The sequence below is a fragment of the Cibotium barometz genome, chromosome 13 (genome assembly GCF_041138505.1).
Source record: "Cibotium barometz isolate CiBa-2024 chromosome 13, ASM4113850v1, whole genome shotgun sequence".
Lineage (NCBI taxonomy): Eukaryota > Viridiplantae > Streptophyta > Polypodiopsida > Cyatheales > Cibotiaceae > Cibotium > Cibotium barometz.
In genome coordinates, this window is record NC_141058.1 from 40,817,182 (window position 1) to 40,841,594 (window position 24,413).

Sequence of the window (24,413 nt, forward strand, 5' to 3'; positions counted from 1 at the left end):
AGAGAGGGATGGTGTGCACGCCTATGTCGGCCGGCATGTTGTCCAGATTGTTGTAGGTCTAGGTGAATACATCCTTGTAGGACTGGAAAAAAGTGGTGGCCTGATCGAGCAAGGCAGGGTGATCCCATAACTAGGAAGCCAGTAGAATGGGATGTGGATCCTCAAGTGTGCGTAAGTTGAACTCCTTGATTGGGTACTGCGGGTGAGGACATGACCCCAGAGGGTGGAGAATTGTTGTCACGCTCAAACATCAAGCGCGCATTCTCCAGTTGAGAGGCCAGCTCTTGGAAGTCCAGTAGGGTGGTAGGTGTAGGCTTGCTTTCTTTGATCTTTTATTGGGTGGACCGGGGCAAGGCTTGCAGCTCCCATTGCTTGACCATAAAGTCACCTAGGTAGGTCGGCAGACGAGATACCAAGACCCTTGTCCGTGTCATTAGTTCAGACACACTCTCCCCAGGCAATAGTTGAAGTCTTCCCAAGTCTTGGAGAATGCGGTCTTCATAGTTGCCCGGCTTAAGGGTGCAAAGGAAGGCATCCCTCAAGTTGGGCTAGTCCACGAAATGGTCACTCACGAACTGACTAAACCACTTGTCAGTAGAGCTTTCTAGAGTGGATGGGAATAAAGGCAGGTAGGCGTCCTCCTGCTCGAGACCATGGCTTTTGAACATAGAGATGAAGTGCCGCACGTGGTCATCCCCATCTTTTGAGGTGGAACCCTTGAACATGGGAAACTTGATGTTAATTTGGCCCAACACCACTGACAAGGGTTCTCAAGCCGGAGGGTTGTTCCTGGGGTGACCTTGATTCATGGCGGCCATGGGTAGAGGGAGAGGAGGAGGAGTGCTCTTTGGAGGCACAAAGTGGACCGGCTGCTTGCGGCTGTAGCACTTGACAGAGAGGGGACTCTTGATGGGACTGATAGAACGAGAGCTCCGAGAACGTGTATTGGGCATGTAGAGATGATGAACTATTACAGACTCAAAATCTTGGGAACTTTTGACTCACAAGAGTCCCCAACAAGATCGCCAAATTTTTAGTGTACCTGTAGTGGACTAGGATGCTCGTTAGTGCAGGCACACTAAATCACTAGGGTCCTCTCTAGGGCAATATACCCTCAGGATCTAGCATAGGCTAGAGAGATGGCGACCTCTCTGTCCCACTCCACTACGCACTCACACAGACTCAAGAACTGAACACCACACAAGAGCTACCTAAGTGACATGCACACACAACACAAGATGGAAGTAGGCAAGAGTTGGGACACCACAAGACCATGTATTGCATTCGGGGATCCCCACTCGGTACACCAGAGTCTATATATATACAATTGGTGTGGCCCCTTGGGCTATCACGAGCCAAGTGCTAAAAGTGGTCACTGACAGATGCCGTTGGAGTAGGTGAGAGGCGCTGAGCATAAGTAGGTGTGCACCGCTTCGTCGATCAAGTGGGTAGCCAAACTTGGGGAGTGGGGACCACTGCAGATTCCCACCTTGTGTGGCTGGTGGTTAGCCTTGTGGGTGCCCTTAAGGTTCATGAACTTGGGGTGCCGACTTGGGGTGCCCGATCTTGGGGGTTCATGAGCTTCGGTGCCTGACCTTGGGGGTTCACGAGCTTGTGTGCCCAACCACAGGCAGTGAGGGTGGCTACAAGGGTGTTGGGAGGGGCTTGCCGGGGGTTCCGTGAGGCCATTTGGCCTCACTGGAAACTGAGAACCAGAGGTCTTAGCTGGGAATCGACCACAAACCAGGGGGGGCGGAGGGACCCTGAGTGTGATTGGAGGAGGCTCATCGTCGACGGGTTGGTGTTGTGATAAATGCTTGAAACGGTTCTCTGACAGAACCACGTGTGGCGGCGGCGCTTAGCTCTAGTAGTCGATTGACAGCCTTGGCGCGGGCCAACGGTCTGCCACTCTCCGGCAGTAGAGTCGTCCGCAATCGGGTCTTGGTTCTCAGTTGGTTGAGAGCCTGCCTCTCTCGCTACCCCTTGGTGAAGATTTGAACGGGGACCCAAGGGGGGAACCACTAGAGGTGTCTTTGGGACTGGTGCCGAGGTCAAGCTTGGCCAGGTGGCCCATCTGTCTGCAAATGAAACACTAGCCAGGAAGGCCTGAAGTACTCCACTCGTTGAATGATGGGGTCTCCCCGAAGGCATGGTATGGGTATGACACGAGGCAGTGTCTCCGCGGCGAGGGAATACAGATGCGAAGGGATGGAATCCCGGCTGCCGCTACGAGGGACGACGCGGCAGTTTGGGGGGGGGGGGTCCATCACTCTCCCAATGGCTCCACCGATCACAAGGAGAAGAGGAAGGTATTTCTTCTTGAGGCTTGGGAAGCAGATTCATTGGAAAGCCTGACACGCCAGCCAGTGGGTCGGACGTGGGGTCGAAGTCATGCTGCCACTGTGCAAAGAAGGCCTAGGCGGTACGCAATGCAACGGGGCTCAGCTTCATGACTTGATCTGATGCTGCTGGCGAGTCGAACTCTACTTGGTAGTAGCCACGCCCCAGAGGATGAATGTTTATGATCTTTGTAGGCCCACCAAGGAGGCTAGCCTACAGAAGATCTCTGAGTTGTCGGCGTGCAAGACAACTACCGACAATCTTGCATACCAGAGTGGAGGCCTCTAATGATGCAACAGTTGTAGCGAGGGGCTAAAGGTCCGCTTCAGAGAAAATAAGCAAGTAACAGTGGCCTCGGTCGGGGATGACGGAGCGGCTGCCATGGAGTCCTCTTGAGGGTGAAGACTAGAATAGGCCGAGACTTGCTGAATAGAAAATGCCCAAGACCTGAGAATGCTGCCAAGAGAAGATGAAGGGGCAAAGAAGCCGAAGGTAAGCGGAGAGGTTACGGAAGAGGAAAGCGCGGTGGAGGGGAGGGGATGTGGTGAGAGGAGGGAGACACAAGAGGGGGGGGGGGGCGCAGATGGAGCAACCAACGTGGGGGAGAGGGAGGGGCAATGTGGGGGAAGGAGGGGGGGCAGGTGGAAATAGGGGGTGTGTAGACTAGATGGGGGGGAGAGGGCTACAGGCGATGGTGAGGGGACTGGGCAAGGAGGGGGGGGGGTGTTGGGGCACTGGCGAAGGAAAAAATGGGGAAGAGGCGTAGGTAGCGCAAAGGCAGGTGGGGGGGGGGCTCTCTAGATTCATGCATGACTCTTCTGTAGAGGTACTTCTATGCATGATGGAGTTGATGGTTTATTGTCTTGTGGATGACTACCGTGAGGTTATAAATTGCACTTTCTTATAAGGTGAATTTTGGCATGTCATCCAGGTATATGTGTAAGGTCAAGTGTACAAGTCCTGTACATGGTCTTGGTCAGGCAAGTCCCGCACATGAAGTAGTGCCAGTCTGTATTGTGAGTCACCCTCTGGAATGATGACAGGTGTTGTGGGTGCTCGGCTTGATGCCACATAACAAGCGCGTGAGTAGAACATGTAGTTGCATGTAGGTTTACATGGAGTGTAGGGGGAAACCCTACGCCTTGGGCTATGAAGGGGCAGCCCATGGGCCATGACTGTGGTGTCATGTGCATGCACATGGATATGCTCATCCAGGGCTAATCCCTGAAGGGGAAACGGATAAAGACTAGATTCAAGAGCTTCAGCGGCTGTAAAAAGGCATGGAAGGCATTGTGGTGGACCAAGTTCCTGTAGGCCAGCAGATAAAGGATCTATTAGATGGAGTCGGCTGCAGGAGGATTATTCCATGTCCAAGGAACTGGCTGACAGCAGGTCGGCCAGTTCACATTTCCTTCACGAGCCTATATAAGGCAGCGCTTGGCTCATTGTTGATTATCTGACACTCTTTGGTGTTAGGTCATAGAATTGGTTAGGTACGATAGGGTTCCACCTTTTTATGGGCATGCCTAGGGCTGCCAAAGACTTGTACCTTTTTGTACATTATGAATATAGTGAAAATACAGCTCTCTCTCTCTCTTCTTTGCATTTTGCATCAGGAGGATGTTCCTATGAAAGGTGTTTAGGGCTGAAAGAAGACACAAAGCTTCAGTGCATGTGACATGTGGCCCATGAAGCCCCATAGCACTTGATGGCCAGCCTCTAAGGAGGCAAGGGGCCAGCCAGCCAGCCCCTAGTGGGCAAGGACTGGCTGTCGGCCAGGCCTGTACAGCCAGTCGGCCACAGCAAGGTCAAGGTGGCTAATACAAGGGCAGCCAATGTGTGAAAAGGCTAATACAAGGGCAGCCAATGTGTGAAAAGGCGGTCTCGGAGTTACATCAACAGGCCGACAGTCTTTTAGCAAACCACCGACCAGCAACTTTATGGCCTATAAAATCATGGGCTAAGTTGTCTTTTAGTCATCTCATTATTCACAAAGTGCTGAAGTGTTCGAAGGGCCAGGACAGCCAAAGGGAGCATAACGCAAAGGTGAAGAACCAGGTCATCTACAGGCTGAAGGTCAAGAACCAAATCATCTACAGGCTGAAGGTTTACAGCCAAGAAAAGGTCTACAGATTTGAGTCTTTTTCTCATCATTCAATAAAGCAAATCCACCATTCTTGGTGGGGGCCGTGCGAGGGTATTTGGGACCCAATCGGGTGTACTGTGTCTTTATTGTCTCTCTTCTCTCTCTTTTTCTCCCTCTCAATGGAACTCTTACTTTGGCTACATTGTGCAAATTGTTAGGAACCAAGGTGCCGAATATTCGTTATCTGAAGTATAATCCTGTTTGTAAGCTTCCGCATGTTACAATTTATTTATGTATGTATGCCTGTGTGTGTGCATATGTGAGTGAAAAGCATGCAATGTCTCTAAGGTACTTTACGTTAGAAATGATACGGGTGATACTATATGTCTCACCTCGTTTCACATGATTTTTGAACCAATCATGCCTATGAGAGAGAGGAGATGTTAGAGGAAGGCGACCAGACGACGCCCGCTTAGTTCAAACACAAATGAGCAAAAACAATAAAAAATTGAAACCACTACCACCACTTGGCACTCATGACACCACTACTCTCACGGGGTGGTACTGCACAAAAGATTCTCAAAGATCTTAAAAATAGTTCCTAAATACAAACCCTTTATCCTCAAATTCCCCCCCCAAAGTACCAAAAAGGTGGAAAAAAAATTGGCCCTTTTTTTGTACCACCAACCTTTGCTTTCACCCATAAGAGCTTTGATTACAATAAGGCTGGGAACTCAGCCGTCACAGTAGAACCCCTGAAGCCTGCAAAGAACCTGCATCATGGCTTCTTGTCCACTAGGCATCCACAAACAAGTCGAGCCATTGTTCACATCGAAAGACTCTCTCACATTGAGTCTTCATACAGAAGTTTTCTCCCATGATCAGGGCTGCCACAACCATCCATAGCCTCTCACACTATGAACAGCATCACACCCTGACACATCCAGTACTTCTGCATCACAACACAGACTCCCAAACTGTCTCTCATACGAGAACTCGCATCATAGCACAGCATACCATACAATCGACACACCTGTACCAACCCTCTCTACCTTCCAAGGGTACTATCCATCTCTGTCATGGATTCCTTGTCCCCTGCCCAATCAGTAGAGCAAGGCTGTACCAAACATGTGTCCATTCTTGTACCTTCTGCCTGCATGTGACCTATCTCCTGGAGAAACCCAAAAACATGTTTCCTCGAGAAACCTACGACCTATTTCCACATGAAACCCTTAGGCCTGTTTCCCTTTCAAACTTCTGTCCTGTATCCATACAGAACCATTCATGGCACCATTCAACAACAATGCCAACAACAGCATACATCTAGTTACCTGTTCCCTCATGAAACATCTGGCAACATAGAGATGCCCATAACTGTAGGTCCCTCTGTTCCTTTCTAGCAGGAAGAAAACAATCTGCTCCATGAGCATGCAGCCATGCGAGCTTGCATCACTCCCATGCCAAGAAACATAACCACGTGACCTGTACTTGCAGCCAGAAACCCAAGTACATAGCTGAATTTGCAGCCAAACAAAAACAGCCCATAAACAGTCCTCAAACTGATCTCAAAACAGTCCCGAGCATTGCTCATGTTCATAGCCACATGAACTGCCACGAAACAGTCCATAAACCCTTTCCAAAACAGTCCCGAACCCAAAGCAAAGAGAAGCTGAAAGTTCCATCAGTTGAACGCCATTGACATGATGTCTATGTTCATGAAAAACCAGCCCCTGTCCGCCTGTTGCCAACAGGGAAAATACACGTGCTGCAGCCCGACCTCCTCCCCAAAGGCGTGGACAGCCCTGCGTTTCCTGCAGCCTAAACCATCAACCTTCCAAGGAGTTCCTCTGCAGTCCTGGCCGCCTGTACCAGGTATATGGGACTGAACTGAACCCTTCTGTACCCGCTGGACAGGGCTGTCAATAACCACCTGTACCTGTCCGTATAGGTCAGCATCTGCAGTCACCTGTCTAATGCGCTGCTAGCACAGAATTCGTCCTGCAGCAGCCTGTATGATGCGCCTGCACAACAGTCGCCCTCCACAAGAGAGAAACTGTCCTGTCATCCAGTAGTCCTGACCACGTGCAGTCCAAAGCTACACTTCTATGCAGTCCAACCAGCCGCCTATTAACAGGAGAGAGAGAAAGCGTAAGAACTGCTGCAGAGGACGACCTGGCTCCTCCACGCAGCCAGCAGACTTGTACCTCCTCTCCCAAAAAGCAAGAAGAGAGAGAAAGAGGCGTGCCCCCTCCCAAAAGTAGAGTAGCCTGTAAAATCGCCTAGTGGCCTCCCAAGGTTTTAAAACCTTTATAACTTTAATTTTTGCCCACCAAAGGTTATAAAACCTTTTTAAATTAAAGTATCTTTGCCCCCTTCACACTTGGGGTTGTCCACACATGGGTTTACTTTTTGACTCCAACCTGATGCCATTCACACAGTCCACCATGCCCCCGTGCACTCCTGCATACTGTCCAGAGAAAAACACTGGGTCGTGACAGGGTCTTGGCCTCATCGATCCAGCTATACAGAGCCGTGCCCTGCTGGGCAAGTTGATTGTCAGAGGACTCCTACCCGGTGGTGAGCCTTGGAAGGATTTCCTCTTGGCCTGGATTTCAGCCCGCACTCCGAGCCTTGGAGGCCCGTGGCCGCAAAGTACTAGATGGATCTTCACAGAGATGCGAGCCTGTGGTTTCAGTCCTGCCTTTGAGGACAGATTCTCAGCGAGTCTACTTCGTGCTTGGGATCATCTCAGACTAGGGATCATCTCAGACTAGCGCTCAGATAGATTGTTCCAGTGGCCTCAGAGGAGCAGCTTTGGCAGCCTTTGATCTGGAACTCCCTGATTTGCTTACCTAGTGGCCACATGCTAGGGGCCCGACCGCACATATCCTGGGGCGCCTTGAGCATGGGACCAGCCAGGTCTCTTGGAGAATGGATTGCACACAGGTAGTTATCTCAGGAGGAGCAGGAGAGAGGCATGACATGGATCCGGGGTAGAGACAGGCTCAGTATCAACATCGACTCAGCTATTCCTCAGGAGTGGTTGACTCCTATTCCAGAGCGGACCCCCCAGTGTGGCTAGGCATGTTCACCATACACGATATCCTCGTGGTGGTCCATGGAGCATATGAGTACAGTGGTTTGCTCACTTTTTCTATTGGTGGCAAGAGCCAGATAGAATATTTATTTCTTAGCAAAAGTATGCAAGAGAAATTACGAAGGCATTTGGCATGGTTGAGTGCAAGTAAGTGGTTACACCCATGGTGGTTGATGCAAAGCTTTCTATTAAAGATGCTTCTCTACTTATGGATATAAAGAAGTACAAGAAGTTGGTGGGGGGAGAAGAACCATTGGAAGGCTAGGATGCGGGTGTTAAGATACATCAAAGGTACCATTAGGTATGGCATAATTTACAAATTGGACAAATCTTTGATCTTGTGACTCAAATTGGGTAGGAGATTGTGATAGTAGGAAATCTATTTCTGGTTACTATTTTCTTATTAGTGGGTCTGGAATTCAATCCTGGATTGAAGAAGAGGAGAAGAAAGGAGAAGAGAAGGAGATGGAGAAGAAGAGAAGACAATGGAGGATGGAAGAGGAGACAAGAAGGAAGAGAGGAGATGGAAGGTGAAGAGGAGGAGATGGAAGGAAAACAACAAAAAAAACCCAAACAAACAACGAACAACGAAACTTGAAATTTGAGGTTTTGAGGTTTTTTAGAGAAAGGAGTTGCAAATTGATGAGGAGGATATGAAAGAAAATTTAAAAAAAACCAAAATTCTTTCCGAAAAAAACGAAACCCAAAATTTGGGCGAAACCTGACCAGGCAGAAGTTTCGCAGGTTTCGTAGAAACGTTTCAGAGGTTTCGTTTGGACGAAACACGTTTTTTTGTGACTATGGGACTCGAGATAATACAACTATAGATCTTTTGTTTGTGTATGAAAAATTAAAATCATGCGTATGCACAAGGTTAGGATGCACTATTTCTGCAGGCTTTAGTGTGGGTACAACAATATCAAACCAGCCAGGCAAGGAATCATTTATTGGGTTTCATTCAAGAGTGCCTAAATTTGAAGTTCATATTTGCAACAGGTTCCACCCAGACAAAAATGTTGACAATGTAGAGGCTGCTGAAATGTTCAAAGAAATAGCATATTCCTATGGCATATTGTCAGATCCTGAAAAACGGCGACAGTATGATCTAGCAGGTTTTGAGGTAATGCTCTGGTTTCCTGTCCTTAGTCTGCATTAATTATGGTTTAGGGATGCTGCTGAGAGTAGTGAAGATCAAACATGTAATATCATGTTATAACTTGTTTTGATAAGGCTGTTGATGTGGATGGCCTTGATATGGAACTTGACCTTTCAAACCTTGGTACCGTCAATACTATGTTTGCAGCCCTGTTCAGGTGTTCTCTAGCACCTCTTAGCTCAGTTGCAAAATGATAGTTTTGACAATCATCTCTTTTTGCAATGATCTGAACAGTCATTGATTGAAATTTCAGTAAGCTTGGTGTGCCCATTAAGACGTCAATATCTTCTAATGTGCTAGACGACGCTCTCCGTGGGACAGTCACAATCAGACCACTTCCACTGTGCAGACCTGTATATGGCAAGGCAAGTCTCTGGAAGTGATTTTTCTGCAGAATTTGTAGCCGTTTTTGAAAGTACACTTATTTTCAAAAGGTTTCTATATTTTTATGCACTGTCATCTTAGCAGGTTGAGAAGCAAAGCGCTCATTTTTATGGAGTAACTATTTCAGAAGAACAGGCTCTGGCTGGAGTTGTGGTTCGGGCAATATCCCATGCACAAAGTAAATTTAAGGTGGGTTGTATGCATGCATGGCACATGTATGTATGTATGTACATATGTATATGTGCATGTGCATGTGGGGCTGTGTCACCTATGCCTATATTGAAATTTTGACTTTTAAGTTGCTCATCCAGAGAAAAAATTTCAATAACGAAGTGCAACTAATTGTAGGGTGTTTGGCAGCTTTTATACTTTGAAGAGGAAGAGAATGGTGGTTTGGGGTTGGCTCTACAGGTAAGCTTTCTCTGTACATGCCATGGATTCTTTTTTTCCCAGCGAAGTGCTCTTCTTGATTTCAGTGTTGGAATTCCCCCTATACAAGTGACAGATGGTGACAAGTTGTCAGTAGTCTACATGAAGTTACCTCTAGAGCTGGACATTTAAGACTAGGAGTTACCTGGAGAGCCCCAAGATGCTGGACATTTGCTTGAGTTGCCTGTAGAGTTTCCAGCTATTTTTTCACGTGAAAACCTTCCCACGGTGAGTGTGTTCATGGCCAAGTCTTGGTCAATTTTGGGGCTTTTCAACCATTTCATTGTGTATTTGGTCCATGAACCCAATGAGCAGCCAAGTGTGTACACAATTTTAGTAGTATTTATTTGTTTTAATAAAGTAGCCAACCAACCCTAAAAGCCAGCGAACCAGCCCATAGGACACTATAGAGGGCTAGGGATGAGAGAGTCATTGTCAAGTCAGTCATTCACTGAGTAGTTTGCTTGGAGATAGAGTGCAGCTCCCGACATACTGTGAGCTTACTTCAGCAAGTGTCATCATCATCAGTAAGGAAGTGTCCCCATCATTAGGATTTATGTTTACCATTATGCCATTAGTTTGACAGATCATGCATAATGGATGGAATATACAGGAGATTAGGGCATATATCTCTCATCTATTGTGTTTGACTCAGCCATTTCATTGTATTTGGCCCAGGTGCGTAATGAGCAGCCAAGTGTGGACACAATTCTTACTGTTATTTATTTGTTTTAATAAAATAGGTTTTTTTCTTCCCGAAAGAGAAAATCCTTGTATTATTTAAATGAAAAAACCAGCTGAGAGGCTGCATACAACCTTGCTGAAAATTAGTCAAAAGTGCAAAATGAATGGTGGGGGAGGCTGGCTGTTCTATCGGAGGGAGGCTACATCGGGGGTGGAGGGGGAAAATGCCAACGCTGCCGTCCTTCCCAGAAAGAAAGGGTCCAAGGGGCATGGAGACACACCTTTCGCCACTGTCGCATGCGATCCGAATCACCAACCAAATGCTTGTAGTGGTCCCTGAGGGTGTGGATGAGATCGACCGCAATGGTTGTGATGGTCTCTGCTGGAGGGGTGAGCTGGCCATTAATGACCTCGCTGCACCTGGCCTGCCAGACGTGCCATGCTGCTAAGTAGTTGATCTTCTCCCATCTCGAGTTTGTGCATGACTCTGGTGTCCAAGCCCGAATTGGGGCTGCCGTTACAGTAGATCTACAGCCTGTTAGAGAATCCATCTGCCCAGCCCGGCGCATAGTTGCATTCTGTACTCGTACTTATCCGGTTTGTACTTTCAATACGTACCGTACCCGTACCGGTAGCATGCTACCGTACCGGTAGCATGCTTTCTGTACCCGTACTTTAAAAAAGTTTAAAGTGACTAGTCACTAAAAACTACTAGTGAATACATGGTATGTAGGTTGATGTTGAGGAGCTCGAGCATTGCAAAGAGCAGCATGCCGAGGAGAGCGACATAATACGTGATGAGGAGGAGATATACATACAGCTTCACGGGCATTGATAGACAAGTCACTTAAGCTCAGTCTCGAGCTCTCACAACCACTTCCCTCACTTCTTCAGCTTAGTAGAGTTGTCCTTCCACCGCTGAAGGCACCAGGGTACTGGTGGTACACATTCGAGAGGGAGAGCCTCCAAAGCGACTTGCAGAGAAACAACATATATGTGGGGATAGTAGACTGCAAATGATCAAGAACCTGAATATGGATAAGGGTACATCACGAGGGAGGCGTGTGAGTGCTTGTATGTACAAGTCAAGGCTGAAATCAGAGATGAAATGATGTGGGAATGAGGCACCTATTTATATAGGTTCTCATGAGCTGGTTGGCCAAGTCCTACAGGCCGACTTGGACAAAAATCCATAAAATGCTAAAAAAGGCACCTAAAAATGGTGCAAAAATAGCAGTTAAAATACGCAGTGCAGGGCCTTATAAATAGGCCAGATACTAGCATGCAGGGAGTCCATCTGGGGATGAACAATATTTCCAACACCTCCTCTTCAATGCCAGATGAACGGACCAACCCCGACATGCTGAAGTAAGACCTCCAAAGAAGCACGAGGAATCGGTTTGGTGAAGAGGTCTGCAAGGTTGTCCTTGGTAGAACAATACACCAAGCGAAGAAGACCAAGTTTGATCTAGTCTCGAACAAAATGATAGTGTACTTCAATATGTGTGGATCGACCACGAATCACCGGGTTTTGTGCCAAAGCAATAGCACTCTAGGAGTCCGAGAAAATTGTGATAGGAGAATTCTGTGCATAGCATAAATGTTCCAGAATCGGATAAATCCACAAAGCTTCAGTCGTGGAGAGAAAGATAGAACTTAAACACAGCCTCAGTAGATGATGTAGCAACAGTCCTCTGGTTCTGAGACTTCCAAGAAACCATTCCAGATCCAAGCAGAAAACAATATGCAGAAATAGATCGCCGAGAATCAACACAACCAGCCCAATCAGCATCCGTGAATCCCACCAAATCAGAACCACTGGAGTAAGTGATACCATAACTTGATGTGCTACGAAGATACCGAAGAACCCGCACATCAGCTAGCGAGTGAGAAAGAAAGAAAGAAAGAAAGATTTTATTAACGTCTTCCAAAAGACCGAACTCGGCCTATGAGACAAATCGGAGTACCTGAATGGGGTATCCTCTGTCATCCCAACAAAATGAAAAAGTACTAAATAAAAAAAAGCTGAATCTGGGTGTGCAGGGGATGGAGCTCTATTACTAGGAGAATGCAAAGCTATATGCATGGAGTATACAATCATGATATGCAACCTAGCTAGCTCCATCCTGTACCATCCTGTACCATACCTATCGAACCGGAGAGGAGAACTAACTGAGAATACTCAAGGCATAAGAGATATTCTGTCACATGCACTCTGCACTCAGTGCATGGTGACAAGATGGCTCATCATCAGCAGTGCAACATTTGTACATTATTAGAACCCAGTAGGATGATATTTGTCGTACGCCGTGACCCCATTGTACATCCTCAGTCCAGGATAAGTCAAGCACAAGCTACGTAGGTCATTCCTCAGCCTTAGCGGGTCGGTCAGTCAGTCAGTCAAGTCCCTTAACCCACTTGGAGAGAATCATTCATGCATGTAGAGTCAGTAGAAGCCTTAGGGTTTGCATTAGAAAGCACTCTGCATCCTACATAATATGCATTCATATGCCTGTGCATCATTTAGAACATCCTAGAAGCCTTTGGGAATTTACTAGGATTTATTTGGTATTTTTTTCCATATTTTATTGTATTTATTGAAGCATTTATTGTCATTTATAAACATAAAGTTTATTAAATTATGACCAGCCAACTTGACCAACTCCTAGTTAGTATAAATAGGCTTGCATAGGGCTTAGTTCTTCATTCAATCCTTAGAATCCAGGCGCCTCATATCCCCGCCTACAGCCATAGTCTCATCCAGGCCTTGGAGCTTCTGCGTTTGCTTCTCCAGCCCTTGAGAACCTGCGTTTTTGCTTCAGTCAGCCCTAGGAGTCCAACGCAGCAGTACAGCAGTCCTTGTACCTCAACGCAACAGTTCAGAAGATCATTCACCAGTTCAGCATAGGCGCAGCCATACAGTACCTCCACAGGCCCAATTCAGCAATCATATCTGTGTTTTTCTGCATACCTCTCAGCCGGCCTGTGTATAGTTCTCTACAGCCCTGCGTTTATAGTTCTACAGCAGTCCACCAGCCCTGCGTTACAGTCCAGCATCAGTTCTACAGTAGTACCCCGCCTTCTATGCATCATCCATACATGCAACAATCATCTGGTGAAGGTAACATATCATTCATAAGCATTTACAGCATAGTTACATAGCTTAGAACAGTCCACCGCAGTCCTTTCTCAGCCTCAGGTGTGCAGCCCTTCCTCATGCCCCTCCGAGATCTTGCGTTTGGCTTATCTACAGTCCACAGTCATTCTCTCTAAAGTAATAAAGCAAATACTATCTCAGTAACGGGATAGGGGGCCCTTCAGTGGGTAATTTGGGACCCAATCTGGTGTACAGTTCTCATATCTCTCTCTCATCTCTCTCTCATATCTCTTTAAAGTTCGAAGTATTAAAGTGGATTGCTAAACTCACGAAACTCAGGATACAGAAGACGGTGTGAGCATTTGTGTGACAGGATCCTCTAATACGAAGACTTCCGCTGCATATTACATTGGTATCAGATTCAGCTTGTCCACACACACTGTATCCTAGCGTGGGGGCATCCTTGGATGGTCAGATTGCATTTTGGCACAACCACTGACTTCAGCATCATGTCTACAGAAGAGAGTATTTAACAGTCGTAAGACGTCTCCCCCGAAGGAGACCATGTTCTTGCGTCTATAGCAGACACCATAGCTCTTCTTAGAGCTCAAAACCAGCGCTCATGGAGCGTCTCCAACTCTTGGAGGCAGCAGCAGCACGTCCTTCTCCGCCTCCAGCAGCACCCGACTATATCTGCCTCTTCTTTCAGATGGAACAACAAAGGAGAGAGGATGAGGCCCGAAGGAAAGAAGAAAAAGCAGAAAGATGGGACTATGAGGAAGCCCAACGCAAGATCGACGAAGACCGGCGTCAGGCTGAACTCGCCGCTCGGGAACACCAACGTGAGCTTGATTGAGAACGTATGTTACTCGAGCACCAATGGGAAAAGGAGGCCATACACTTGAGGTATCAGCAGCTCTCCTCAGTATCCCCAGCCATAGGTGTCACCAGCCCGCAGTCCACGACAGCATCAACCACCGTCATTCGCAAACTTCAGTAAGTATGATGGTAAGTGTGATCATTCATCAGTTAATCAATTTATTCATTAGTTTAATGCTCAAAGATGCCTGGTTGCTTGAGGCAGGAGCTGCAGAGATGCCTGGTTGGTGGCAGTATTGATATTTTGATGATGCAGGAGCACCACTTGGGTGAGAGCAGGATCCGGAGGTATGGTTCGGTGATGCCTGGTAGATGGGACACCTTTTGGTCTGCAGGGTTTGGCCCTTTGGGTGGACAGGGAGGAGTATGTATGGTCATTGCAGATGTATGGCGGCAGGCCATTGTGGATCGAGGGATCATTGTGCCTGGTAGAGCACAGTACGTCATTCTGAGGATGCATGATGAGCTCTTGGGCGTGCTCAACGTCTACGCGCCCAACCATGCTAGTGCCACAGCAGAGTTTTGGACCCAGGTTACGGATGCATTGCCAGAGGCCGCACGTTGGTGTGTCGGGGGAGACTTCAACATGCTTGAGGACCCGGCCGATAGGGTGGGAGGCAGTCATGTTACAGTGCACGGCACGGAGCTTGCAGCTTGGGAGCGATTTTGCATGTCACTGAGGATCACTGATGCATGGTAGCATGGGGCCTTCTCCCGCTCTCAGGACAGTCTTAGTTTCTCTCGGTCGGATCGCCGGCAGGGAGGGACTAATCTATCACGGATTGATCGCTTTTATGTGGGTGACTGGTTAGGGGAGCGAGGGGGCTCCGTTGGCATTCTCGCTGGCACCTCATTTTCAGACCATGCGCCAGTTATTTTGACATTTGAGGAGCGGACACGGGAGCCCAGCCTGCAGTTGAGGATCCCAGAGAGGGTACTTATAGATCCTAGTCTCGCTGAGGACATTGAGAGGATCTGGCATGATAGTCAGTGCTCTGACCAGGATGCAGCAGGCCAGTGTGCCCAGTGACTCATCGAGCTTAGCTCTTTTCTGCACTCTGCAACTTTGACACGGCTGAGAGAGACTCGCGAGCGGGAGCATCGGCTGAGACGTAGCCTTGCTTCGCTTCAGCGCCTTCAGGAGCAGCAGCCTGCATGTGAGTGGGTGGCGTCCCAGCCGAGCCAGGCATGCCAGGAGGTTAGAGAGGCAGAGGAGCATAGACACGAGTTTTATTATCGTCGCCAGGTCTCTCCAGCTTGGTGATAGAGTGACTGGGGAGATTTTTGAGATCACTGGACCCCGCCATGCTCGAGCAGGAGTCCGTCAGCTTGGGAGGCCGGACGGATCGGTAGCTACTGAGCCCGGGGAGATCAGAGACATTGCCACTGGGTTCTATAGAGACCTGCTTTCAGCGGAGCTAGCCATTGAGGCTCGGGATGCTTGCAGACAGACTGTGTGGGCCCATGTGCAGAGGAGGGTCACAGATCGTATGCGTACAGTTCTGGGTGAGCCTTTCTCAGAGGTTGAGCTTGCTGAGGCCTTGAGGGTCCTACCGCGCCATAGTTGCCCAGGGGAGGACGGATTGACGCCTGCCTTTTTTATGCGCTATTGGGACCTTTTGGGACCAGGCCTCCGCAGGGGCTTTCAGTATGTTTTGGACACTGGGGTGATGCCACAGAGCTTTTCAGAGGGCTTGATCTTTCTTATCCCCAAGGGGGAGGGAGTATCAGATGATATTCGGCACTGGAGACCTATTACGATCCTCAATACTGTCTACAAGGTCTTAGCAAAGGCCTTGAGTTTGAGGATCCAGCCCTTCCTGGGGGAGTTGATTCATGCTACCCAGACAGGATTCGTCAAGGAGCGTAGTATCCTTGACAACATTTTCACCTTCTGGGAGGCGACGGCCCGAGCTAGATTTCTTGGTGAGGACTTGGTCGTGATGCTTCTCGATTTTGAGAAGACATACGATAGAGTTGATTGGGGTTTCCTAGAGGGCACTATGCTTCGCCTGGGCTTTGAGCCAGGTTGGATTAGAGGGGTGGCGGCTCTATATTCCACAGCTCGTAGCCAGGTGTTGATTGCAGGAGGACGGGGGCCGAGTTTTGAGCTGACCAGATCAGTCCGTCAGGGGTGTCCTCTCGCCCCGTTTCTATTTCTCTTCTTTGCTGAGGCTATGAGCATGTATTTGACGGCAGAGGAGGTTGGTTTGAGAGGACTCCAGCTCCCAGTCCGGGGGGAGGACATGCTCGATGCTGAGTTTGCTGACGACACGGACTTATTTTTGCATGGCCAGGAGGCCAATCTTCTTCGGGCAGAGTAGTCACTCCAGGTTTTTAGTGCAGCTTTGGGAGCATTGATCAATTGGCGCAAGACAATGGCCTTTTGGATCAGTAGCGCTCCCACTCCGGCATGGAGCCCAGACCCCAGTTTTAGATGGATTCCTCGTGGCACAGCAGTGCGATATTTGGGATGCCAGATTGGACTAGATTTGTCACCTGAGCAGCAGATTGCCCCGCTTCCTCTGAGCATTCGGAAGAAACTTTTGTATTGGAGTACAGCTCGGCTATCCTTGGCTGGGAGGGTGGTGGTGGCAAATCAGGTGCTTTTAGCGACCATGTGGTACATTACGTCTTGCTGGATCTTCTCGAGCTCTTGCATCAGCCAGGTGCAGAGGCTGATCAGGAACTTCCTTTGGTCCGGGCGGGACGGTTAGTCAGCTCGGGCAAAGGTTGCTTGGGCAGTTATTACACTTCCGCTGGCCCAGGGAGGCTTGGGCATTATAGATCCAGTCGATCAGAGCAGAGCCTTATTGGGGAAGCTTATTGTTCGGGGGCTGCTTCCAGGCGCTGAGCCTTGGAAAGAGCTTCTTTTGCAGCGGGCGGCTGCAGGCTCGGGCTCCCCCAGCAGGGGGCACTTGGGCACCAGAGATTCGATGGATCTTCATAGAGATGAGGAGGACAGGCCTCAGTAGAGGTTGGGAGGATAGATTTGCTTTGAGCATCCTGAGAGCTTGGGAGCTGCTGAGACTGGGGCTCTCTCAGAGACCTCCTTCTTGTGTTGAGGAGCGGGCCAGACAGCCGCTCATCTGGAGCCCAGCGGTTCGCACAGAGCAGGGTCATATGCTGGGTTCTCGGCCTCGTCTAGCCTGGGGACCTTTGGCGGCAGGCCCAGCACGTAGCTTTGGAGACTGGCAGGCCTTTTGCAGTCTCCCAGAGGAGATCCAGGTGGAGAGGTTGAGTCACTTCAGAGGGGGGTTGATTATGAGGGATGACATTTAGGAGGCACTCACAGAGGAGTGGTACACGCCTCTCGAACTTGTGGCCCCACGATGGATGGGAGCCTTTACACAGTTGGAGATCCTGATTGCTGTCAGAGCTTGCACTGAGGATGGCAGATGCCTCTACTATGAGATTCAGGATGAGCGCAGACTTCAGAGAGTGGAGGTGGAGTCGCCTTTGGTTGCAGAGTGCACCTTTCAGAGGATTCGGATAGTGGCCGCTGCCTCTCGGAAGTGGCATATTGACCCAGACCCTGCAGATGTGCTCCCGGATTGGCGCATATGGGCATATGCAGCGCGCCCCTTGGCCCGGCTACAGTGTGACCCTGGGGAGTACGAGTGGCATGATCCTTATGCATCCCTTGAGGCCACAGAGATCACCTTTTTCCAGTATACTGTTCGGCTGGGGCGGCATATTTTGACGGCGAGGAGGATGGTCTCTCCAGCTGCAGCGGGGCACTCGCGGCTACAGGGACTCTCACAGGAGTTCCTGGAGGATTTTTGGGCCCGTCTCTTGGCTAGTCGACATGCCCGTAGAATCTCGACTTTCCAGTGGCTGGTCGCCCATAGGGGCTCAGCAGTTGGCACCTGGCTTGTCTACAGCGGTCTTCCGGCGGCCTGCGTCCGATGCGGCCACCCTATGGAGACACAGAGACATTGCCTATGGGATTGCCCTCAGGCGCAACAGATTTGGCTGCGGATGCTGCGTATTCTGGCCCCCCTCTCTCCAAAGGGTATGTATACGTGGGGTGCCGCTGCTTGGTCAACTTCGTCAACGCCTACTATGGGCTATGAGACGGAGCAGGACAGTCAGGCCATCAGATTCATTAGGGGCCAGCCTCGCCTCGTTCCTTCACCGGATTTTTCGTCCGCCAGCTGGACACAGGAGAGGGATCTGCGATGGGAGCTCCTTAGCAGCCTCACCATCTAGTTCACTTGGAGGGCCCAGTGTTTCAGGGCCTTTGAGGGGAGACTGGAGCCACCAGCAGAGATTGTACGGGGGATTTGGCATGAGTTGACCCACACCCTGCGAGGACAGTATGACCGCATCCGGGGTGACTCGGATGAGGCGATCTTGCGGCGCCAGGCCTTTCACACCACCGGGCGTAGCGGCCCCTTCTATACCCTACACGCGGGGTCCCCCCGTTGGCATTACAGGCCACCTGTTTGGCTTTTCTCCTCTCCTATTGTATGATTTAGCCCCTCAGTTCTTTGTACTGATGCTTGTACTTTTCAGCACCTAGGGAGAGTCTCCCGGGCTGCCTTGCTTTGTTCACTGCTCTGTTTTTCTTGTGAGCAGGAGAGGATCTTTTGTAGCCCTACGGGCGTTTTTATATAACTAATGGAAGGATCTTTTCTCGGAAAAAAAAAAGTAAAAAAAAAAGTAAGTTTAGCGAGATATCCACTGCTAGGAAGGGAATCGGGTCTATCAGTGCATCATGAAACAAAGATTGAAACAAGTGGGCAAACATTGTCCCAAGCTTTCATTCCGTAGTTTTGGCCCTTTTCCAATAGTCAAAAAGTTAAGTGATGTCTCCATGAAGTTAAAGTTGCCTACCAGTTGGACAATGCATGATGTTTTCCACGTTTCTTGGCTAAAAGCATATGTTGGTCAAGAAGTGTCTGATGTTTCAGATGAACAGCAGCCAGGCGTGGTAGACGAAGGAGAAGTTATTGAGCCCGAAAAAATCCTTCTTCATCGTTGGAAGCATGGTTCTGGTCGACGGATACGTCAGGCCAATAGGAAATCCTTTCAAGGCTCGCCATCGAGAAGGAGGCCTGTAACAACCAGCTTGCCCAGCAGGGTGTGGCTCTGAATAGCCGGGTCAATGAGGCCTAGCCCCCCTCTGTGACGTGGCTGAATAATCACTCCCCATGCCACCTTGGCCCTGGCTGGCCTCCCATCACTTCCGGTCCATAAGAAATTCCGGATCAATCGCTGTGCCTGGCCAATACATGCTCGAGAAAAGGCACGGCATGAAGTGATGTACCACATGGTGGCAAGAATTTCTTATAATGCATTCACTCTTACTCTAGCTATGGTTGATGCGGAGTTATGGCATGCTCGCATAGGGCATGTAAATTTTGGTAGTCTTATGCTTATGCAGCGACATAACATGTTGACAGACCTACCTCTTATGGAGAAGCCTCCAGATCACATATGTGAAGGATGTATTTTGGGAAAAATGCATCGGTTTTCCTTCCCATGTGATCAGGCTCTACGAGCAACTGCAAAGTTGCAGCTTATACACAGTGATCTTTGTGGTCCCATGCAGACGAAGTCATTAGGAGGTTGCTTCTATTTTGCTACATTTATTGACGACTTCTCTCGTATATGTTGGGTCTATCCGTTGACACAGAAATCACAGGTATATGATGCATTTTTGGCCTTTGTAGCACTTGCTGAAACAGAGTCAGGATGCAAGGTTAACACTCTTCGTTCTGACCGAGGGGGGGAATATGTGTCACATATGTTGAATTCCTTTCTTGAGAGTAGAGGTATCAAACATCAGTATACTACTCCTTATACTCCACAGCAGAATGGGGTTGCAGAAAGGAAGAATCAGTCACTCATGGAGATGGCCAGATGTATGTTAAAGGCAAAGAAACTACCACATATCTTTTGGGTGGAAGCTGTAATGTGTGCTTGTCATATTTTGAATCGATGTCCTACAAAGGCATTGGTTTCCATTACTCCTTTTGAGGCTTGGCATGGCCGCAAGCCTTCGGTATCACATTTTCGTACTTTTGGGTGTCTTGCATATGCACACATACCCAAAGAGTTGAGGAGGAAGTTGGATGATAAAGCCACAAAATGTATTTTTGTTGGGTATAGCTGTGAGAGCACGGGCTACCGGTTATATGACCCACTATCCAAGAAGATATTCACTAGTCGGGATGTGATTTTTGATGAAAAATTAGAAATATCCATGGCTGGTTATGATGTAAATCAGGCTGAAAATGATGTGTTTGAAGGTCTACTACCTATGGAGTTTCATTCCACAGTTGGTGATCCAACCCATGAGGGTACAGGACAGCCAGCAAATCATGAAGGTGGTGCAGAAATTCAGCAGCAAATTGAGCCAGAAGTTGAGCCAAATATGGGGCAGCAGGCACCACAGGTCAGACACATACCTAGATGGTATTTGAGGACATTACAGGACAGCCATCTAGAAGTTCCTCTTGCTGGTCGTACTTGTACTACACGGCCAGATATTCAGTATGCTGTATCTCAGTTGAGCAGATTCATGCACAGCCCGCGATTGTCACATTGGCAAGTTGTGAAGCGTGTATTTCGGTATTTGCAGGGTACCTTGTCTCTTGGATTGCTTTATCCTGAGGGGGGTGACATGCAGTTATATGCTCACAGCGATTCAGATTGGGCTGGTGATTTTGATACCAGACATTCCACTAGTGGAAATTGTTTCTTTCTTGGCTAAGCAAAAAACAGACCACAGTGGCCACTTCGTCTTGTGAGGCAGAGTACAGAGCAGCCTACACTACTACCGTTGAGTGTGTCTGGTTGCGTCGTCTCATGACTGATATGGATATTTCAGTGGAGGAGCCTACACCTATCTACTCTGATAGTCAGAGTGCCATTGCCGTGGCGAGGAATCCTGTGTTCATGCTCGCACGAAACACATTGAGATTCACTATCATTTTGTTCGGGAGAGACTCCAGGCAGGTGATATCAGTCTGATCTACTGTCCTATAGATCAGAATGTGGCAGACATCTTCACCAAGGCATTACCACGTCCGAAATTCGAAGCATTTCGCACTGCTTTGAATTTGTTTCCTTTTGGTGGATGATGTACAGTGATCACATATCACTCTAGGGGGGTTTCTTGGGTTTTATGCTCTGTATGCACCCAGAGGAGTGCTAGTGATCATCAGTAGGTCACTGGGGCACTTTTTACTTTAGTTAGTGGAGGTTTTTTCCCCCCAGTTTTAGCTTAGTTCCACTTATAATAGTTTATAAGTGATTTGGTCCATCTGGCACACTTTATGGCCGGACCATGTGAACACACCTTTTAGGTCACTTCTTTGTGTGGCTATTGTACTTCATTTTTATCACTACTCAATACATGGGAAGTCGTGTTCCTCTCTCTGTCACTAACGTTTCTTGCTGAAGTACCTTCCAAACCCTAACCCTAACAGCTCAGCTCCTTCAATTTTGTGTACCAGTGTTGTTAAGCTATAAATGGTTTATATATATGTTTTAATTATATATACATTATTTTAAAAAAGTGAACATACTTAAAGTATTTATCTCGATGCGTACTTTACGTACTCGTACGCATATGGTACCGTACCACACTGTACCTAAAGTACACAACCATGAGTAATCAAAGCAAGTGATGGGCTCTTTTGGATCCGGTATCGATGGATCTCGCCATTGCCACTCTCATGGGTCCCACTGAACATGGAGTAGGGAGCTCTTCTCCCAAAGCCAGAGGTGCTAGGATGTGAACCCTCCTCTAACCGCTAGAGAGGGGGGATTGATAGTCCACTTCCTTTCCTGGCAGTCCACCACACGGACTTGCTGGGGAGGGGAGGGGGGGTTATCGCCTATTTGCCATTGTGAGGCTGCGTGGGCCCACCTTGTAGGTCCTGATGAGATGGTCTTGTGAGAAGCCAAAAACCGCAAGGGGAACTCCTGTGTGAGTAAAGGATGCCATCCATGGGGCATGGGGGGGTCCTCCGGGGGAAGGAGCCAGGCCGGTGCAATGGTTGTGTCAATGTCGTAGATCATAGTAGAGGCCTCCCTCAAGGAAGCAAGTCGGGCCTGCCGAGCCTGTTCCAAGAGGCGCCTTAAGCTCTACCAAGTACCAAATGTCTAGGCATGTTTCAACCCCACGGATCTCCAAAACACAAAACACAAGTGATTAGTCAACCCCTTAAGAAGGGTGCAGGCTAGCTGACCTCCCAAGTGTAGGTTCTATGCTTGGAACCACCCCTGAGCTAGGGGTTAAGGTCTGACTCCCATAGATCCATGCTAGTCTACTCCATAGAGGCCTTCGGCTTGCCGATCTATGCTTTGCCACATGCGTGGCTGGAGTCTTGGGCGAAAAATAGTGAGGTTATGACAACAATAACCCATGTTTCACTTATATAGTCCACTGTTGCTATAAATAACTATCCTGTTATAAATAGCCAATACACAAATTAATTAATAATAACCTTGGACGCCCATATCAGCCCATTTTCTCCTAATCACAGGGCTTCGCTAACCCTATTGGATTAGGCCACTAACCTTGAGGATTAGCACTAGGTATGTAACATACTTCTCCTCCTCGGATGTTTCCACTCTTGGAAACAAAGTCTGTCTAAGAAAAGAAACTAGCAAGTGTCTTGTTATGTGCACACGTTAATTCGGTGCCACGTAGACATATATATTCTCATTAGCAAATATATGGGCAAATTTAGAGCGGATTTTGCAACTCTACAGGCTCCTGGAAGTGCCCAAGACATAGCCTAATTGTTGGGACATCTTTTGGACATGTTGTAGTATCTAGTCCATACTATGCATAATGGAGTTGATAGTTATATAGTCTTGTGGGTTGACTACCATGAGTATATAACATGCACGTTCATAAAAGGTGAATTTGGGCATGCTCCTGGATTCATCTAGGTATATGTATATATAGTTTGGACACAAAATATGACTTTTTGGATAATATTTTGTGGGAAAAATAGGAAAACCGACTTGATTATGAATTCATACTTTTTTCTCTATAAATAGCACCATTAGGGGTTCATTAGAATCATCATGCAAAGATTAAGAGGACCCATTTATCAGAGTCTGCAAGGCAGCAAGGACACAATGGTGGATCAACAGGAGATTCTCTTGTCCGATTGCAAGTAGAGGGCTACAAGGATCTTTGGTATGCATCATGAAGCTGTGAATCAGCAAGATCATTGTATATATAGCATGCTTTGGAAATATATAGTAGATTAGGTCTATCTCTCCTTCTCTTTTGTGTCTTTGCTAAACATAGGATTAGTGTTAATCTTCTTTGCTTGGCATTAATCAAGAACATACTTCCGTGACGCATGTCACATTGGTATCACAGCTTAGGCCAGTCCTGCATGAGTCTAGATAGAACCTATGCTCGCTGAAAATTAGGGTTTGTGTTTTTGCGTTAAATCTGCATTTTTGCATCAGCTTTTTGCTCATTTTCAGCATAGTATAGTGCTAGAAAGTCTAGATTTCAAGCTAGCATGATGCTAGGGAGTTTAGAAAGTATGTAGAACTCTAGGGTTATGGTTTTTGGGCTGATTACAACATAAAAAATAGCAAAACAACATCATGAGCTCAGAGGCAATGGACGACGACTTTCTCAAGACTTTATCCAAAAGAGTTGTGGGACTTTAAGAAGTCGGCAGTCCGATTCATCCAGACTTTAGCAAATGGTGGAGAAAAGCCCAATGATCCTTAAAGGCAGGAGGCAAAGAGGGCAGTTCGACTTGAGATCCAAACCTCACGGGCAGCAAGGATGCTAGCACAGGAAAATTCACTAGTGGTTGACACTCAGTGTGGGAGGAAGTTTCCAAGAATACCGAAGAGCTTCCAGGATCGGAAGTGGACCAAGAGACAATTTCCTCGAGCAAGGAGTGTGGACTGGTGAAGGATTTTGAGAAGATGACAATGCCCATGGTGGATGAGTCAGAGCCAACACAGGCGTCACCTAGGGTTGTGGAGCAACACCCAAGATCAAGAGCATTAGTCCAAGTGAAGGAGACCTTCCAAGGCAAGAGGAGTTTCATGATGATGCTATCACAAATGGGGAGATTCAAGTATAGGACGAGCCAGTGTTTGAGATGTCATTGCCCGAGGCGGAATTCATTGATGAGTTACAAGCGCTAGTGCCCGAGGATCTCACCGAATCCAATATAGTAGAGGAGGACAAGACTAGTGCCACAAGAATTTCCAAGGGAGTAGAGGATTCTCTCCTATTGGAAGAGCATCCATTGGCAAA

General features: G+C 48.1%; 1 protein-coding gene across 2 annotated transcripts in view; it reads left to right on the forward strand.

Annotated features, from left to right (window-relative positions):
* The window catches only part of LOC147632679 (chaperone protein dnaJ 15-like), an 88,160-nt gene that overhangs the window by 43,838 nt on the left and 19,909 nt on the right, over nucleotides 1-24,413 (forward strand). Inside the window, exons 2-6 of one of the 2 annotated variants that reach the window (XM_086807487.1) lie at nucleotides 8,520-8,643; nucleotides 8,754-8,836; nucleotides 8,933-9,044; nucleotides 9,148-9,252; nucleotides 9,424-9,474. In XM_086807487.1, coding sequence (XP_086663613.1) covers nucleotides 8,520-8,643; nucleotides 8,754-8,836; nucleotides 8,933-9,044; nucleotides 9,148-9,252; nucleotides 9,424-9,474 — 475 coding nt within the window. Of the gene's footprint in view, nucleotides 1-8,519; nucleotides 8,644-8,753; nucleotides 8,837-8,932; nucleotides 9,045-9,147; nucleotides 9,253-9,411; nucleotides 9,475-24,413 lie in introns of both variants that reach the window. The other variant, XM_086807486.1, reaches the window with a different exon arrangement.